The sequence below is a fragment of the Chiloscyllium plagiosum genome, chromosome 9, assembly GCF_004010195.1.
Source record: "Chiloscyllium plagiosum isolate BGI_BamShark_2017 chromosome 9, ASM401019v2, whole genome shotgun sequence".
In the NCBI taxonomy this organism is placed as follows: Eukaryota; Metazoa; Chordata; class Chondrichthyes; order Orectolobiformes; family Hemiscylliidae; genus Chiloscyllium; species Chiloscyllium plagiosum.
The window spans coordinates 58,772,213-58,793,210 of NC_057718.1; the positions used below are offsets into that span (position 1 = coordinate 58,772,213).

General features: G+C 39.9%; 1 protein-coding gene across 1 annotated transcript in view; it reads left to right on the top strand.

Annotated features, from left to right (window-relative positions):
* The window catches only part of ccdc85a (coiled-coil domain containing 85A), a 713,177-nt gene that overhangs the window by 687,867 nt on the left and 4,312 nt on the right, over positions 1-20,998 (top strand). The window contains exon 3 of the mRNA XM_043696030.1: positions 19,157-19,276. Within this exon, the coding sequence (XP_043551965.1) occupies positions 19,157-19,276 (120 nt within the window). The remainder of the gene's footprint in view (positions 1-19,156; positions 19,277-20,998) is intronic.

A 20,998-nucleotide genomic window follows, 5' to 3' on the forward strand; every position in this document is an offset into this window, starting at 1 on the left:
ATTCTGTTGAAGACTTCCCTTAGTTTTACCACCTTCATGCCTTTAAACGTAACTCTGTTATTTAATATTCATTGCATTCCTGATGAGGATCAAAAGTAATTGTCTTCATGTTAATAAGAAAGATCACACAATACATGGGGCGGCACGGTGGTATAGTGGTTAGCATTGCTGCCTCACAGCACTAGGGTCCCAGGTTTGATTCCAGTCTCGGGTGACTGTGTGGAGTTTACACATTCTCCTTGTGTCTGTGGGTTTCCTCCCATGGTTAGAGTTGGAGGGTACATCACAAAGATGTGCAGGTTAGGTGAATTGCCCATGGTGTTAGGTGTATTAGTTAGAGGAAAATGGGTCTGGGTGGGTTACTCTTCGGAGGGTCAATGTGGACTTGTTGGGCTAAAGGGCCTGTCTCCACACTGTAGGGAATCTAATCTAATACATTTTCATGTTAAAATGAAGGACTGTCAGTCCAGTGGGAAGAGGATTGAGGGTGCAGAAGATGTGTCTCATGGACAGACTGAACTTCAAGATGGAGAGATTGGAGACAAACTAGAGAAGGATATAAGCAAGAACATTTGGGAAAATTTGGCCTAATGGTCTAGGCTGTATGAGGGAAATGGCAAAAGCAACTGATCTCAATCTTAGTGACAATGAGGTCTGTGAGCTCTTTATTCTTGGCATTGAAGGCAAAGGTAGAGGAGCTAGAAAGATAGTTGGTTGTGAAGAAGAGAATCTGTGATTATCCTTATGAGGCCAGTAACACCCACTATTGTTTTATTGATTTAGCCAGATCTGCCAAAAAATGTCTATGACTGTTGCCTACCATTGACATTAATGCACGTGTCCCTTCAGCTTAAGTGAGTCAAAATGAGGGTTATGCACAATATGAGATAGAAAGCTTTAACTAAGCACAAAGGCAATGAATGAAAGTACGTGAAGGTATGATTAAGCAGATAGGCAACTGAAGTGATGGCATGGTGAATGAAGAGCCGAATGCTAGAAATTTGGGAATAACATTCACTGCATTCCTTGGAACGTGCATTTCTAAGTGACCTCAGGAAGAGATTTTCTGGGGGCAGGCAGGGAAAGAAATAGTCTGTAAACTATCAGACATCAATTTATATATAGAAAGATCCTAAAAAGAACATTGAGATAAATTACTTGCTGCTAGTGATGAAGTATATGCATTTCGAGAACAACAGGACAACTCACCAGTTCTTTACAAGAGGGCATAGGTTTAAGGTGAGAGGGAAAAATTTTAAAAGGGACCTAAGGGGCAGCTTTTTCACACAGAGGATGGTGTGTGTATGGAATGAGCTGCCAGAGGAAGTGGTGGAGGCTAGTACAATTACAAAATTTTAAAGGCATCTGGATGGGTATATAAACAGGAAGGGTTTAGTTGGGTATGGGCCAAATGCTGGCAAATGGGGCTAGATTAGTTTAGGACATCTGATCCACATGGACACGTTGAACTGAAGGGTCTGTTTCCGAGATGACCATCGCTATGACTCTATGACCGTATGACCTGAGAAGGCTGACTGGACCTTCAACCTGGATATCCAAAAGACTCCAACAATATAACACTTCCTCAATATTACACAATAGTGCGGCCTAGATTATGTGCTGAAGTACATGAATTCAACTCAACCTACAACCTTGTCTTTCAAAAAAAGATAGTTCTACCATTGAGCTAAAGTTGACAGATTCATTCTTGTAATTTATGAATAAATTTCACCAGAGAGTTGACATTGCAACTCTGTGAGTGCTTATCAAAGTTATTTATAATGTTCAAAACCCTGTATAGATTAAAATGTAAACTGGGAATAAATTAATGAAGGTAAGCATTGAAAGTACTTGCACGTATATAAAGCCTCATGATTCCTGAATATCCAAAGAGTGACAGCTGATCAAGGGTGGTCACCCCCAGTAAAGTGCCTGCCTTAATTTAGAGAAACAGTTCTGGTGGAACTCGTCACAAATAGCAATGATGGAAATAATTTGGCAAGTGACTCTGGTTGAGAGATCGATATTGAGCAGGATAGTTGGGAGAACCTTTTCTGCTGTTCTTTGAAGAAATGGCATCTACATGGGAGAACAGACAAGGCCTTAATTTATTAATTTGAAATATCAAACCTCCTAATCAAGTTTGTCAATTCATTATACAGTCTGTTCCAATATAATGCAATAGTTCTGCTCTCGTGTGATCTTGCGTTATAAAAAAATTGCGCAATAGCTGCGCCATTTAAACTAATGGGGCTGGAATTGCATTATAGCCAATACAGGTAAGGAAGGCTCTCATCCTGCAAAAAACAGTCTAAATTCTCCAATCGCATCAAAGCCAATTCACGTTGAAGAAACACACGTTACAGCAGAACTGACTGTATTCGACTGTTACTGCTGTTTCAGTGCCCATTGACTGTTGGGATAAGAGGGCTTCTGATCAAACAGCACTGGGATTTTTATGCTGAATATTTTGTTTTTTTTCTTGCATGCTGGTTAGCAGAACAGGAGATACGTGGAGATAGAATAACACTAGTCCACTTTGTGAAAATCAATTTTTAGACAATAGTATTGCTTTCATTAAATCAATAGTTTGGGGATAGGATGGAAGTAAAAATTCACTTGTTGCATTGAAGTCATATTTTAGCAAATTAAATTGTACTAGAAGAACAAATAAGGAAGAAATTTTCTTGTAGAAATTATTCTTTTTAACCAAAGACATTGAGTTAGATGTCAGTAAATAAATATCAGAATTGGATATGTCTATTATTTATATATTCTCCAAAGCTAGTTTGCCTACCTGCATTTTTGTGCTGAATATTTGTTATGTTGATGCGACTTCAGCATTTGATTATCAGTAAAATAAGATCAGCACAACAGGTAAGTGCAATACAACTGGTCATATGCATACCAACTGTTGGAAACAGCGTCGGTTTCTCCTGGCAGGCAGCCAACCAGAGCTTAATTGGCCTTAACAGGAAATAGCAGAAGTTCTAGGAAACACCATTATTCCACTATCTTCTAATGATGGATGGAACACAGAAACTGAAACTGAGACAAAAAAAATTAGTTTATTACCTCAGTTTTACATAAGTTTCAAAACAGGGTCATTGTCATTGAGAGAGCTGTAAATGAAATATGTACAATCCTGTGTTTATCAATAGGGGCACAGAGTTCAAAAACAAGGAAGTCACATACAAAACACCAATTTTACCTGGCATATTGCATTCTGTTCTGGGAATAATTATTTAGGAAGGGTGCAAAATCTTTAGAAAGAGTGCAGGAAAGATTCACTGGAGTGGTTACAAGGACGTAGATTAACTGAGGAAATGGGACTATTCTTAGAAAAGAGGAAGGTGAAAGAGGCTATTAATTAGTTTTCATAAAGCATTTGTGGGTTGTATTTGTTGCATTAATTTGTCTGATTTCATTTGCTGTGTATGAGGTGAAAGTGGGTGGCAAGGATCTTAGTTCTGGTGAAGATGGTCGAAAGGTGATGAGCTGCCCTGAGAGATGAGGTAGGCACCGTAGAGACCATGTGGGATTAGTGGTGCGGAAGTTTTTGTTGGGGTGAGGTGACAAAATGTGAGGGAAGATGTTGCAGCCAATAGTGGGAATAGCAGAGCGTGAGACTTGCTGGGAGGTGGGTGAGCCAGCAAAGATAGAATGAGTGTGAGGTAGCAGAGAGAAGAGTGTAGCACTTGCTCTGGTGCCACAGGTGCAACCTTACAGCACTGCTAGCCATTCCTTCGAATGTTGGACACGGCACTGATTCAGGTGATGATCTTGTGCCAAGTTGTGATGGTGTGGTCTCCTCTGTAACACCTCCAGAAAGAGGATTTCTCTCCTATGGACCATGCCTTGGCCAGTGCCTCCAGGTCCCTTTCATTACATTGCAGTGCCATCTTCCACTTGTCCAATTTTGGGTGATCAGGGAAGCTTTGGAAAGCCAATATTCATCTAGGTGCACTGAACCTATCTAAAGCTGGCTGGGGCACAAGGTATGCCAGTCTTTTGGTGGAAATCCTCTGAGTTATGAATTGTTCTAGGAATGGAGTGTGGTAATGTGGACTGAAATTAGATGTGAGGGACAATTTGGAGGGGGGTAGGAAGTTAATGTGACAATTTTGGTTACACACAGTGAAACATCTTATTAGGGCTCGCTGTAAAAATCCCACCAAATTCCTTGATACAACCTGGACTTTACCAAAGATACGTGAGGTCTGGCCCAAGATCTTTCATATTTCAGTAAGATCAGTTCACATTTTTAATTAACTGCAAATTGGTGTTTGTTCTTCCTCGGAATGTGAGCATTACTGACCAACATTTGCTGTGCATCCCTCATTGATTATGAATTGAGTGACTTGCTTGGCCTTTAAAGATAGCAGATTCTGGATCAGTGGTGCTGGAAGAGCACAGCAATTCAGGCAGCATCCGAGGACAGGCAAAATCGACGTTTCGGGCAAAATGAAGGGCTTTTGCCCGAAACGTCGATTTTGCCTGTCCTCGGATGCTGCCTGAATTGCTGTGCTCTTCCAGCACCACTGATCCAGAATCTGGTTTCCAGCATCTGCAGTCATTGTTTTTACCCCTTTAAAGATAGCAGTTAAGAATCAACCACATTGCTGTGAAGTGGGCATTACATGTACACCTTTAGGGTAGCTGATCTCCCCTGCTAAAAGACATTAATGAACCAGAATTTTTTGACAAGAGTTGATGGCTGTTTTGTGACATCATGACTAAGGCTAGATTTATATGCCAGCTCCATTAATTAAATTTAAATTCTACTATGTTTTCCGAGTCTGCACCTCTGGTTTACCAGTTCAGCAACATTATTACTATGTGACTATCTTGTCCTCTCTCCTCCTCCCCCACTAATGCCTAAGTGACTATTAATTTTGTTCTAAATTACTATTTCTAGATGCAACCCACCAATGACATTAAATTGACTTATATGTTTCAATAAGGTATGTTTCAATAAAACTCTCATTTTTCTATATTCCAACAAGTACATGCCGAATCTACTCAACCTCCCTCCATTCCTGGTATCAGCCTAGTGAACTTTCTCTGGGCAGCCTCCAATGCCAGTATATCTTTTCTTCAGTAGGGTCCCAAATCTGTTCACAGTATTTGAGGTGTATCTGACTACTGTTTTGGATAGTTTTAATAAATCCTCCCCACTTGTATACCCCATATCTTTTGAAGTACAGGCCAATATTCCATTTGTCTTCCCTATTACCTGCTGAATGTGGATACTAGCTTTTTGTGTTTTATGCTTAAGGACTCCCAAATCTCTCTGTTCTGCAGCTTTCCACAGTCGTTCTCCAGATAAATAATACTCAGCTCATCTATTCTTCCTGCCAAACTGCAGGACCTCATATTTCCCCACATTAAATTCTGTTGGAATTTTCTAGGTTTCTGTGAGATCCAGCCTCATTCTCCACTGCCCCCCCCCCCCCCCCCACCACCAAATTCTTCAATGTATATCATTCTGATCAATTCAGCCCCCCTTCACACATCAGTCCTGCCATCCCAGGAATCAGTCTGGTTGTAAGCTCTCTCTTTTGGAAGTACTATTGGACTGCACTACAGTCTGGTAATAGAGGATATATTGATTTATAGGTGAAAGCGAGGACTGTAGATGCTGGAGATTAGAGTTGAGAGTGTGGTGCTGGAAAAACACAGCAAGTCAGGCAACATCCAAAGAGTAGGAGAATCAACGTTTTGGACAAATGCCTTTCATCCTCTGGAATAAGACCCAGCATCTTCTTTTTGTGTGTGCAATTGAAATACTGGCTTACCCTGGATTCTCTGCAAAGGTTGATTTCATCCCTTTTTGACTGTGCGTTTATTTAAGGCATTAAGCTGTGGTTGTCAGTTCAGAGGGATATCCATCAGTTGTTGAGCAACAGGAAGGAAAGTAGTGTGGAACAGTGGCTCAGTGGTTAGCACTGCTGCCTCACAGCACTAGGACCTGGGTTCGATTCCACCCTCAGGTGTGTGTGGAGTTTTCACATTCTCCCATGTCTGCATGAATTTCCACCTGGTGCTCTGGTTTCATCTCACAGTCCAAAGATGTGCAGGTTAGGTGGATTGAGCATGCTAAAATTAACCATACTGTTCAGGGATGTGCTGGCTAGGTAGATTGACCATGGGAAATGCAGGTTGACAGGGATTGAGTCGGGGGCAAGTCTGGGTGGGATGCTTTTCAGAGGGATGGTGTGGACTAAATGGACCGAATGACCTGCTTCAATACTCTAGATTCTATGAAGTGCAAAATAACTCAAAGATAATGTGTAACAATTCCAAATAATTATCAAGTCGCTAGGTCAAAATCACGAAACTCTTCCCAGTAGCAATGAGACTGTACCTATATGACATGAACTGCAGTGGTTCAAGGCACTGATTCAACACTTTCTCAAGGACAGTTTGGAGTGGACAAAATGAAAAAATGCTGGCCTATCTAGCGATAGTACCCTCTCATGTAAGAATAAAAATTAAAACATGACAAATGATGGCAATGACAGAAGGAGAACCAGGAACTAGAGCTTGAAACAGGCAGCAAGAGGTCACCCACAAGTTCATTGAGCAACAAAAACTTGTATTTAATACTCTATACATAATGAAACATCCTAAAATATTTCACAGGCGTGATCATAAATTTAGCTGCAGGAAAGATTAGGTCAGATAACCTCAAACAAAAAATTAATTTTTAAGGATTGTCTTATCACGGTGAATTGCAGGGCTGTTGAAGATTCGTAGATAGGAAGGAGTGAGATCATTGAGGAAACCAAGTATAAGGAATTTAGAACTAAGACACTGCATAATAACTGGGAGGACTGTGCAGCAAGTCATTATCACTGTAAAGCAGATTGTGTGAGCAAACCTCTATTACAAGGGCATCAGGAAATAGAAGCTAGTGACAGAGTGTGGCCAGGTAGCTCAGATCCTGAATGGCTAGGCCTGAATCCAGAATGGGCATCTTTTGAGCAGTCAGGCTTGATTGTAGGACAGTTCAAGCACAAAGCATCCGCACAAGACAAAGGCTGGCAAGGACAAACCAAGCTTGCCTTGGAAAATAAGGTTGGTTTGTGTCTTGGCGTATTTTTACAGTATGGTGAGCAGATTGGATGGCATCCTGGGTTCCTGCCATGACCATGTATGGAAAAGAGGATGTGCCCTTGACACATCAGAGAATAGATTACATCAAGGATCCCTTTGAACACCTTGCCCTAGACCTGGAAGATCAATTGTCTGAGGGTCAGAGATCATTTTGGAAGAATGTAAAGGGGAGGATAAGAAAGGACACCTGCTGGCCATTCTCTGAGTGAAGACTCAATCTGACCTAGCAGTGGATCTCTGACCACCTGGAGAGAGATAGAAGATGACCACATGTAAGACAAACCTTCACCAAGTGTATCAGTGCTGACTACACAGCCTAGCCAAGTTTAACTGCATGGGTAGTAACTGGTTCTAGTCTGGTAGCTAGTAGTAGTTTAGATAAGGATTGCAACATAGATGTAACATCACGATTGGTAAGGCAGTTAATATAAGATTGGGAGTTTTATATCAACAGAGCAGGATTTTAGATAATATTCAGCTATTTGGCCCCTTTGTGCCTTTAATATATTTTGTGAATAAAATTGTATTGAATTACAAATTGACGCTGACCTTTTTTCATCTCAAAAGTATAGTCCTTGAGTAAGACAAGTTTATGTAGAAAATGATCAGTGTCCAAAACACAAACAACATTGGAATCCTGTGGTTTTCGACAATAAGTGTCTAATAGTTACTCCAAAGTCGAACTCCACCAGCCTTGTATTCCTGACCAGCTGTCCCACATGATGACCAGGATTCAAATGGGTGAACAGGGATAGAGGCAACTGACCAGTAATTGGATTACACACCAACTCTGTGGATTGAGTCAAATAAAGCAGTAGCATTTTGAAGCTAGGCTAGTCAAGGGGGAAGGCTAAACTGTGCAAGTCAGCCTGGGGGCAGGTGGGGAGTGAGTCACTTACCTCTTCTGTGTTTGACTAAGAGGGACTGGGCGGGAATTTAGCATAAGCCAAACCCCTAACTCCAGTTGCTTCCCTACCCCTCAGATAAACTGTAAAGGAACAAGAGAGCAGAACAAGGCAGACTGCACATTGTAGGAGGAGACCTTAAGGAAATATCTCAATAGGAAATGGTCCAAATGAGTGAATTTCAGGATACAAAGGACTAAAATTATTTTGGGGGACACATGAAGAGTTAGGTAAGCCCATCCCAAATTAAGTCACACTTCAGGGATAGCCAGCTGTATGGTGCAAGTGAAAGGGAGAGAAGGTGAAAATGTAAAGCTTAAAGAAAAGCAGGAACAGAGGAAGCAGGTGAATTTGTTGCACATGTGGTGGCTTCAGGCCCAGGTAGAGAAGGTCTTTTACAGGCAACAATGTATGAGTTATGATCATGATGCAGCCCAAAAAGCAGTGACTGAGCTAGCTGAGAAATGTAGTAATTTACAGGCAACAGTCATGGTTCTATCCCAAGCAAAACAAGAGAACAAAGCACACACTGCATATGTGTCAATATGAGTGTGATAGATTAAAGTCCCAATGTGTCTTTAGGACTGCAGGGACAGAAGAGGAGAACAGCAATGAGTTGGATTGGGAGATATAGAGGACGAGGCACATTGCTATACTGAAAACCATGAGGGATGGGCATTCCCACCTCCCTATCCAGAAGGACCCCTAACTCCAATACCCCTAACAACCTCAGTACCCTCAGAAACTTCAGTATCCTCAGCAGTCCCAGCTCTGCTTCACCTCCCGAAAGAACCTGAACCCCAGAGAACCACTGAACCACTTCCATCCCAATGAATCCACCAACCACCAATCACCAAGATAGGCAAACCAAAAAGAAATGAAGTGCAGGGTATTGAATAGGCAAATAATAATCAAAATGTGAAAAGGCAGAAAATATAAACAGGAGAGGACAACAGAAATTAGAACCAGAATAAACAATAATGGCAAAAGTCAATACTTAATACTCTTTATCTGAATATGTACAGTCTATGTATAAATGTGCTAATGGTGCAAATAAATAAATGAATATGACTTAATAACTATTACAAAGATGTGTTTGCAAGGTGGTCAGAATCTGGAACTCAAATTCAAGGATATTTGATATTCTGGAAAGCTAAGCAAAAATAGAAAATAAATGGGAAACATTGTTAATAAAGGACAGTATTAATGTGACAGTGAATAGTTGATTCAGGTGATATAGGTACAATAGATTATCATGTGTAGTCGAGAAGAAAGTGAGGACTGCAGATGCTGGAGATCAGAGCTTATTTCCCTTGCTATTTCTTATTTCTAGCCAAGGTGACTACACATGATAGCTGAAAATGTGTTGCTGGTAAAGCACAGCAGGTCAGGCAGCATCCAAGGAGCAGGAGAATCGATGTTTCGGGCATGAGCCCTTCTTCAGGAATGAGGAAAGTGTGTCCAGCCTATCACCCTCACCTTGACCTCCTTCCACCTATCGCATTTCCAATGCCCCTCCCCCAAGTCCCTCCTCCCTACCTTTTATCTTAGCCTGCTGGGCACACTTTCCTCATTCCTGAAGAAGGGCTCATGCCCGAAAGTTCGATTCTCCTTCTCCTTGGATGCTGCCTGACCTGCTGCGCTTTTCCAGCAACACATTTTCAGCTATCATGTGTCGTCACCTTGGCTAGAAATAAGAAATAGCAAGGGAAATAAGCCAATAAGGTTCAGAGTCATCTATAAGCCCTTAAACAGTTGCCTCATTTTTGGAAAGAATACAAATCAGGAAATATTGGAGGTGTGTAAGAAGGATACCGAAGTGGTCTTAATTGATTTTAATCTCCATATTGACTAGATAAATAAAGGCAAGGATAACATGGAAGACAAGTTTATAGAGTACATCAGAGATTGCTCCTTAGATCAGTATGATACACAACCTATATGGGTATAAGTTATTTTAGACCTGGTAATGTGTAATGAGGTTGGATGAATTTCAAATTCAGGTTGATGGATAGCAACTTGGGTCACAAACCAGTGTCCTTAAATAAGGACAATTCCAAAGGTAGATGAAGAAAGATTGCCTAAAGTGAGGCTGGGAAAATAGACTAAGGGGAAGGTCAGTAGCTGGGCAGTGGGAATCATTTAAGGAGATATTTCATAACACTCTGCAAAAATTATTACATTTATTATTTATTATTAGAAAGCACTCTGAGAAGGATGAACCACCTACGGTTAATAAAGGCTGTCAAGGAGAGAATTCAGTCAAAAACTACACATAAATAAAGTGATGAAAACTAGCTTTATGACAGAGGGTAGGAATTGTTTTACTCACTAATTTACAAGGAATTTCATGCATTCCTATTTATTCACCAAAGCTCCAATTAATTAGACTTTATTTGTCAGTGCATCACCAGAATATGAGCTTCTTGAGCAAAATTAAGTGTGATGCAGATTTGAAATTACCTAAATTCAATCATCTGTGAGCTTTTATCCATCAGAATGATAGGACACTAAGCAACTATGCAAGTGTGAGGCCACACTTAGGCCACAGGCATTGTACCTCTCTACTTTCATAAGAAACATATCTCTTTATTTGAATCAATACATTTAGCACAATTTAGAAGTTCATTGATAATTTTCTAGTAGGTCAATTCACATTGCAATCCATTTTATGATTACAATTCATCTTTCTACCTTGTTTGTTACATAATTCATAAAATAACAACAATACTGTCTTTAGGCAATGAAATAATGTATTTTAATGCTGTGTTTCACAAAAAAAAGCAATAAACTGAGAGAAACAGAGCTGCGAGCTTTATTTGCAGTTTTGTCAAAATTGTGTTACAAAATGTTGACAGTGAGACCAGAAAATAAAATAATATTTTGATTTTTCAATTTATTAAAGGATGCAAAGGATACTACCGCCTTTTGAGCAAACATGTTTCAATCAGTGATAATGGAAGAGTTACTTCTGGACACTGTTTTAAAAGGCTGAAAACCATGCAAACAGAAAGGATCTCACTTGATAGATTTGGAAATTAAGCAGAGAGATTGGCAACAGCAGCAAAATTCCAAACAAAAACCAAGCAAAGCCATTGAAAAGGCTATAATGAACAAAGAAGGAGTTGTCTCCAATACATTTTATCATAATTAAAGTAGTCTTATTGCTAAGAGATCATGTGAAGAGTTAGATTGCTGATAGTCTTTATTTCAAGTGATGGTGCTGTAAATACCTCAAGATTGGTGGTCAAGATTGAAGGTGTTAGAAATGAAATTTTGCAAAGAATAGAAAGGATTGTCAAAAAACTGAGATGATGTCAAGGAGGTCAAGGATAATGAACAACAGTGAAACCTACAGTCTGTCAGGCTCATGCCTCTTTATTGAGCTGTTCAAATATTAAGTCATAGCCCCGCTTTCCTTGTTATGATCTCCAATGGAGAAAGTTCCATTCTTTATAAACCACACGTTGTCTTTACAAGGAACCTGATCAGAAATTTTCTGCTCTTGCAAATCTCTCTGCTTCATCTCCACATTTCTTCAGCATCATGAAGTCTTGCTCCTCCGCTGTCTGCCCTCTTAACTGGAATGAGAAATTGTAAGAGTGAGAAAGAAATGCATAGCACCCCAAGCACGATTGCAGCAGAGAAGTTACAGATACCAGGAAAGAGAATAAAGCGGTGAAAACTTCACCCAGACCATAACTGAGCAACTAATGAGAAAACTAATTAAAGAACATTTTAAAGTGTCATTTACAGAATGTCAATAACTTCTGATGTGCCTTTCAAAACCTTAAGGATTCACAAAGTACTTTGTAGCCAATTATGTTATCTTGTTGAAAAGTCACTGTACCAATATAGGAAACATGGCAGCTAATTTGGGCTTAAAAAGGTGCCACAAACAGCAGTGAAGTATTAGCCAAACAATTGTAGTGAAGTTGGTTGAAGAGTAAAAATAGAAAATGTTAGAAAGACTCAAGCAACTCAGGTAGCACCTGCAGAGAGAAACAAAGAAAACACTTCAATTTGACGATTCTTCATCAGAACTGCAGACCTCTGACAGTGCCTCCTCGAAGGCTCTACCTCCCTATAGCATTCTTTACAACTTCTCTGTGTTGCTTGATGAATCTGTGGAAGGTGAAACACATGACTCAAAATTGACTTTGGAAAGGATAAAATGACAACACTTTGCAGATTTTCATTTTCATTTTGTGGCAACAGCAACAACATTAAATGTTGTTATGTATCAAGTAGACAAAGATTTGCGACTCATTTCCTTGCCATTGTTGCTATCACATCCCCATATTTCTGACTGGGATCAGGCAATGGTGAAATTCTAGCTCAGGACATGTCTGCATTTAGATTCAATCTATCCTCCTACCACAGGTCTTTTGGTCTGGAGTACATCAGCTGCTTAGCCTTGAACTCCTTCTCATCTCGGAGTTCGGTTTCCATTTCCACACTTTATCCATTATCAAAGTTATGTTTTTGCACTTCAAACATTGCCTACTTTCACCTATCCCTTTCCTTGACTGCTAGTGAGACCCAAATGATGCATTTACATTAAAACTCATGTGCATTTTCTTGAAAACTATATTTTGGCTAGACTGGTGCAGCCCATTTCCCTTCAATGCTTTGCATTGCTTCATACCATCTCATTCCTTGCTAAGCTTCACTGCTGTTCATCTGTTAGTTGTTCCCTACATTTATCATAAATTTATAGGAGTATATAGCATAGACTGAGAACATGCAGCACATTATTCCAATGCAGGTCTTTGGTAGAGCTTTCCAATTATCTCAACTCTCACAGGTCTCCAGTTTCTCATTTTCTTCTCTTCTTTCTGTGCGGTACTGAATTTGGAATACAACTCTGTCTCCATCCTTCAGCCCTCGCAGGAGCTCACTATAGATCATTCTGGTGTAACATGAATTGACTGTAATGTGAGTCATGAGCTGTTTGGATAATACAAAGTTTCTACAGAATGGGTATAATGATTTTCTATAACAACCTTTACAGCACCGTGGTCCTATGGTTTTCCATAGCACAATTTTCTATGGCACGAGGTCGCAGAGGAATGCATATATTGCGTTATAGCAGCACGACCTGTACTTGTTTAAGCATCGATTCATTCCCTTCTGCACTCACTTCTCCTCCACTCACAGATTCCCTACCTCCTGTGTTTTCTGCTCCTCTAATTACAGTTATACTTTTCTTACTCTCACTCCAGCCTTTGATATTGAGTCTTAAATCCCTAAGCTTTTATTCCTACTGTCCCTGTTCCAACATAATTACTCTAGATAACCCAAGGCAGCCCTAACAATGGGGTAGACACAATTGTTCTTTATTGAAACAAGATACATTACAAAATACTGCAATCATAATAGTGCATCGCAAGCCTAGCCATATAGAGCTTACAATCAAGTGAACTTGTCTGATGCTCAGACTGAAACAGGTGATCAGCTTGCTCTGTCCCAAGTTCCGTTCATTGAACAAATGGCTCCTGTACCTGAGTTACTTATCATTCTGAGGCACCTTCTCTTCAACTCCTTTCTATGCAAGCAGTCTGTGTGAACAATCCTTGTTCAGTCTTCAGTGTTTGGCCACAGACAAACACCCCAAATGTATCACATTTGTCACTGTCCCTTGATCTTTCACTCATCAGGACATCTGTGTGCTTTCTCTGGAAGGAGGCTGATCTCTCAGTTTTAGCAAACCTCGACACCAGATCAGCCTGCTCAGAGGTACTCAGGAAACTGATACAGTTCAGTCAAGGGATCAAGCTACTCATAAAAACTATTTCCTTGCAGCTTTTGTGTTGTCTAATCAATCATTGGATATTTACACAATGTAATTCTGTGTTCAACAGCACTTTATTTTTCAGATAAATGGTTAACTGTCACATCTGGTGTTCTGTGTTTAATGAAACATAACCCAAATGCACCATGTCACCAGGTCAGTACATCTCCTGCTGAGTTTCAACCCTTAATTTAAATTCCTCCAGAGAACACAGAAAACACTCAATTCCCCATCCAACCAATTGACATATATCTTATATGTTTTTTTTCTCAATTTGGCTGACTCACCAAATTTAGAGTTACAACTCATATTCTCTCTCCAACCTTTAATGTTGATATTTGAATCACAGCCCCATCTCTCACTTAAGCTTTCAGTTATGACTGGTCTTTTTATGGCAATGCATAGTACATTTGAATTGACTGTGTCTCTACAGTTGTATGTTCCTTAGAGGAAGTATTAGTGGTCCTTGTACTTAACCCTAGGAAACACTACTGCATAATTTCCTTCCAGTTTTATATCCTTAAGAACATGGGAACACACCATTGCTTCTTTATTAATTCCATGTGCTTTAATGTTGTTAGCAAGCCCATTTTGGGGACATTTGTCAGTCATCATTTGCAAGTTAGTAGAATAAAGTGCCACCATCACATCGGATAAAATCCTGCACACAGTGAAATTGTAAATGGTGAACATGTTCTGACAATAAGCTCAGTTGAATGGGCTCCAACCAGACAAAATCTTGATATCTAAAGTACACAGTGGAAGACATAAACCATAAAGTTCCCTTAAAAAAAATATATTTTTTTAATTAAGCAAAAAGATTGGCTACTGTGGAAATGGTGCAAGAAGCCAACAAATATATGTAGTTTGTCATACTGACCTTTGTTATAAAGTGATGGGTTTGGAGATGAATTTGATGGAGCTATGCTAAAAGGTGGAGGTGTAGAAAGTGGGTCAGGTGGATGGTGATCTTGATGCAGCAGTATTAAAAAACTGTTCCTTTTGACTACTTTGCCTTTAGTTTTTGAATCTCATCAAGGACTCAGTGGGATGCAACAGCAGATCTATCAGTCTCCAAAAGACAATGCTCTTTTCCATATTTGTATTATGGTCTGTTGTACTTTTATTCAGTTCTTCACCTGATTTAATGAGGTCTGCCATCAACTCAAGTATCAAATGAGCCTCTTCCTTACATTTATGTGATTTAATTAGTTCCACCAATTCAGTGAGACTGAGGAAACACTTTGATTCATTTGTGGCCATGTCATCAAATTCCTCCCCTGCGACTTACTTTCCAGCTCAGTAATCTTGATTCATTCAGCATAAACATTGGGGAATCCTGTGAAATCATCCACAGCCTCAGGCTAAGCCTTTTTTTTTAAACAGCAAGCATTAATAGTTGATTCTGAACCTCATCTCATGAGTCCTTAATTATTCATATCAATGAAAGGATGTTGAATTCGTTCATGGACAATGGTTGAAAGATTTGCTTCCATGAGGTTGTAGCCGAAGCGTCTTCAAATGCAGTGAGCTTTGAAATTGCAATTACCCCTGGTATGTTGGCAAACAAATGACCTTGCACATCAAAAGCTGGGTGGCTATCTGCAAGAGAGCATGGATATCCATGTGTATTATTGAGGATAAATAAGAGTCTGAAAGCCAAGCTCTGACTCCCCTCAACTGAACCCTAACTTCATACAGAAATAATTCTTGAACCAGTCATGAAACACTGTTGCAATCCAGGCACTACTGAAATGAGGGAGGAATGGGAAACCCATTCACCAGCAATTAAACTCTTTAAAGAGGCAAATAGCCTGTCCAGTTCAAAGTGGGATTTTCAATCACCTTTTTAAGAATGAAATTGAACTGTTCGTGCATATTATTGCACACCAGTTGTGGTCCTCATTGTCAGAAGAAAACCATTCACCATCTGTGCTTCCTTCTGAGATTTGAGGGGTCACCTAGTGGTGGGTCAAACACTGTTACCTCGACCTGATGCCAATTTTGTATTGTCTTTGTCCTGCTGGATATTTGATGAGATGCCTGCTCTCCTCACAAGGCCTTTGAGTCCCCCAACAATGGTGCTGCATGCCTTTGTCACTTCCCGGAGGAACACTGTGCCTCTAATTGGGTGTCAAACTTGTCAGATTGTGTCATGAGAGTGATACAGTTCAGGCAAGGATCAGGAGCCAGAATTCATCCTGTTACTAGGTTCCAGCGCTTCCTTTGACTTTTTGGCTCCATAATTCTCACAAATCCACGGACCATTTATCCCCACGTACAAGCTTGCTTCCACTCTCCATGTTCCTGATTTCTGCAATACTCCCTGTTCAGCTTTAGACCACCTTCCATTCTTTGGAAAGTGCTTATTAACCCTCAACCTGTGATATATGAGTGATCTTTCCCTAATAATCACTCATTATCAAGTTCTTGTTTTCCACTACTTGGTTTTATATTTTCTGCAATCCTGTTTCTTCCCAGTAAACTCAGAGATTCATAACTCCTTTCTTTCTTCATGGTGCTGCTTTCCTCCATGTAAGTCTAACATCTGTAATGGAAACCAATAATCTTTAAAGCACTCTTATTTTTCATCTAGAACTTTATCTTTGAGTAGTTCTTCCCATTTTTGATCTTTTATGTGTTACTTCAATCCATTGTTTTTATCATCTGTTCTTTCCTTGTTTAAAAATTAAATGTAAAAGTATTATGATGAACACCCCATAATTATTATCTTATTTCAATTTGGCTATTTAATTTCTCCTCATTAATTTGCAACTGATCCATTATTACTCATTCACTCTAGGTTTTCCTATACATGCTGTTTAAAAAAAGCTTTCGAAGTAGTTTTACAACTCCCTCATGCATACAGATTGTCGCTGCTGTCAGTCCCAGTGTCAATTAGCATGATTAGAATCTAAATGACCTCCCAGAGTGATTGATCTTTGCTTTATATTCTAATGACCTATAACATATTCTTGACAAACGTTCCTTGTTTGTACAAAATCATCATTGGAGACTGCTAATTTCCAGTTCCTTCCTTTCAGCAGTGTAATAATCTGTCTGATAAACTGTACCACGCAGGTCCTTTTAGAGCTGCACTTTGACTTGCAGATTACTCTCTTTCAATCTGCTTCCTTGAGCTAAATGTCAGTTACTCCATATTGACCTCCAATTCTATCTGCTGTGAAAACCATCATCCACCCATCTGTGACACTCCCCTGGTTTGAATTTATCACATCTGTTTCAGTTATCCAGCTGCTAAAGTAAATGAACTTCCTCAGTTAAAAAAAGGCAATCCCAAATATAGAATCTTCCTTTTCCCCGCTTGCTCCATTTAGACAAGAAATGTCTTCCCCCTAAACAATCGGGGTGACTTTAAGCTAATTCACCCAGCAAGAGAACCAGCAGTCTGAGAGCTCAAACCATCTGGGTGACTTACCTCTGATGTCTATGTCTAACATTGGCTGAGATATGTACTGCCAAGATCAGAGGACTTTGGCACCAGCCTCAGCCCTTATCTACCCAATTCCTTCTGCAAGTTAAAGTAGCGGCTGTGTTGAGTCACCATGAACATGCCAAATTTGTCTCTCACTGATAAGTCAAGCACATGGCATGGGGAGTAAAGCGAAGATTGTAAGGATTGCTGTTGTAGAATCTTCATTCTACATTCATCCAGGACATTATCTTGTAACAGGAAATAAACTTGTACACATTAGTACTGTCATTGATAATATGATGGAAAGTTTCTCAGTGTGGAGATGGAATTTGGTGCCACAAGGAATGTGGTCACTCTGTGAGTCATGGACAGATGCATCTATGACCAAGAAGATCAAGGATAAGTAGGTTATTTCTGTCATAGATACAAACAGACAAGTATGTCCTTCAGAACTTGGTCAACTTTGTCAGTAGTCATGCGAGCAAGCCACCTTTGGTGACAAACATTGAGGTCCCTTACCGTACCCTCAATGTACTTCCATGTGGTGTTTGGTACAGAGGAGAACTAATTCATCAGCTGAGGGAGAGCAGTATGAGGTAGAAAGTACCAGTGTTTCTCTAGATCCCATAATGCGTATTGGCTGAACAGTTTAATGCCTTGAGTTAGGCTGTGGGACAGCTCTCCTAATTTTGGCACAAATCCCCAGATGCTAGTGAGGGAGTACCACAGAGTAATCAGGCAGGGTGTGCCTTTGTCATTTCTGGAGCTGAGGTTGGTGTTAGGTGGCTTATTGGGTTTTATTCTTATTTAACTCTCTGCCATGTAGACCAGATCATATAAGGATGGAAAATATTTCCTGAACGGCATTAATGAAGCACTTGGGATTTTATAATGATCTAGTTATTTATGAAGTTAGCATTTGATTCCAGAGTTACTAACTAATTTAATTTTAATTCAGCTGTTATCATAGTGAGATTTCAACTTGTGTGTACAATTCTCAGTCCCCTATGAGCAGGTTTCAGGTGAGACTGTCTGACAGATTGAACTTTTTCCAATCTCCTCTCACACGTTCCTGCCCCTGCCCCAATTTAACCTGAGGTGGGTCAGGTATTTGAAAGTCTTGTGCCAATTAGCTAATGAAGTGGCTATTTAATGGCCACTTTCCATCTCTGACACTGTAAAAGCTGTCTAGAAAAATACACACTCAAAATCTTACACTGCAGTAAATATTTTCCATTGTGCAAAATTCTTCATTCTTTCATCTGTGGAAGAGCAGAGCTATAAAAATACAAATGAATTTGCTATTTTCCTCTTTTTATTGTATGTCTGGTGGCCACAGAGTACAGCTGAAGATAATTGTGTGAGGATAAATGTCTCATGAATTTGATCCAGGTGGTGAGAGAGGACAGAGAAAAAGTCACTCAAGAAATGATTATTGGAATACCATTACTCAGGCCATCATTATGTGCATACTTCATGGCTCAATAAGTGATGAGTCAGCTTAAACGTCTGTTCAGAAGGTGTCGGTTTCTCTGCTTTTGGTATTTCAAAGTAGACAGTGAATGAAGCTTTCCTATTTCTAATATAATGGGCTACTTTAGATGCAAGTTAATTGAACAGGATTTTTTTAGATCATTTATCATTATTAGGTTTCCAACTGAGCCATATTTCTACGGTAAGGTATAATCGTTGACAAAAAAAGAATCACAAGAGTTGCTTCTCCCTTTCAGAAGAAAAAATATTAAAAACTATAGTGGCTGATAAGCAACAGTAGTTCATTCTATATGTATATCCATGGAAATGACTGGATGTGTCTCATTATTTATTCTGTATGCAATATTTGAAATAACTTAATTTATAATATTGGACTAAAATTCATAATGCCTAAATTGTTCTTTACAGGCTCCATATAGGCGGATGTCAGGGGCTGATGGGACATTGTCATCTCCAAGTCATCAAAGTGGAAAATGTGGATATAATTCATTGCCACAGAAACCTGAAGCTGTGGTTCATGCTATCAAGGTATGTGTCACCCTCCAACAGTTAAAACGTTGCAGAGTATGGATTCTTATCATAAACGTACTTTCGTAGATTAAAAATAATGTTAGTAGTGTTATAATTCAGACTAAGTGAGCAGAGACCTTGTGGGTACGGACAACCTGTGCCCCCATCCCCAGCCAGGTGCGAATTCCATTTCACTCTGGCTCCAGCTCTGGTCCTCACAATAGAGCTGAAATGACACTGTCACTGTGCACTGCTCCCACAGGGGACCACATTTGGTGGTAAAAATTAATCTGCATCATTTTTTGGGTGCAGAAGGTCATGACTTGAAATCTGCCTGCCTCTGCTGCCATGAAGATAGTGAGCGGTCAAATTCGTTACAGCCTCCTGATTTATGTTATGCTATCCTGTTGGCTGTCTCAGCAGCATTCATTCTCTTATACAGTGTAAATAGCTTGCTCCACTTAAAGGCAGTCTGCCCAACTTATAAATTAACTATTGCATGATTGCCTGGAAAGAATGTAGCAGCTTGCACAAGTGGAGATTGTGAGGGACGAGAGAGGGACCTAAGGTACTCATTGAGGCATTGTTCATTGAGGTATAAAGGTGAGGCGTATGTTTCCACAGTGACCAGGTGGCTGTCAGATAAAGGTAATGATGGGAAAATGAGGTTAATTCCAGGAAACTGGCCTCAAGAACTTAGCAACATTAATTTAAGAAGAATGCAATGGCCACAGTCATCATTGCATGACATTTCCTACATGATATATCACTGATCTCTTGTACTGTAAAATATAACCCACCCCCTATTAGTTTTCTCTGCACTCAGGATTTGTGCCTAATATACACATAACGCACATCACTCTCATGCACCTTCTAGCCTCACATTTCACTCAGACTATTTTCACATGTCTGCAGCTATTCCATTGTGCAAGGTATATCACCCACGTACAATGAAACACAATTAATGACATTCTGTTCTCTCTCTTGCAGGACACAATGACATGCAATAAGATGTTGTCAGGAATGGAAGGTTTGAGTTATAGGGAGAAGCAAGATAGGCTAGGACATTTTTCACTAGAGCGCAGGATTTTGAGGAGTGACATTATATAGGTTTTTAAAATCAGGAGGGGTATGGATAAGGTAAATGGTAGGTGTCTTTTCCCTAGGATGGGGGATTTTAAGACTGGGGGCATGTTTTAAAATGAGAGGAGAAAGATTTTAAAAAGACATGAGCAGCAACGTTTTTACACAGTGAGTGGTTTGTATGTGGAATGAACTTCCAGATAAAGTGAAAATGGGGGAGATACTAAATGAATATTTTGTATCAGTATTTACTGTGGAAAAGGATATGGAAGATATAGACTGTATCTCTGTGGGAAGCTAGAGAAGTGCTTGCTGGGCCTCTTGCTGAGATATTTGTATCATTGATAGTCACAGATGAGGTGCCGGAAGACTGGAGGTTGGCAAAAGTGGTGCAATTCTTTAAGAAGGGCGGTAAAGACAAGCCAGGGAATTATAGACTGGTGAGGCTGACCTCAGTGGTGGGCAAGTTGTTGGAGGGAATCCTGAGGGGCAGGATGTACATGTATTTGGAAAGGCAAGGACTGATTAGGGATAGTCAACGTGGCTTTGTGCATGGGAAATCATGTCTTGCAAACTTGATTGAGTTTTTTGAAGAAGTAACAAAGAAGATTGATGAGGGCAGAGCAGTAGATGTGATCTATATGGACTTCAGTAAGG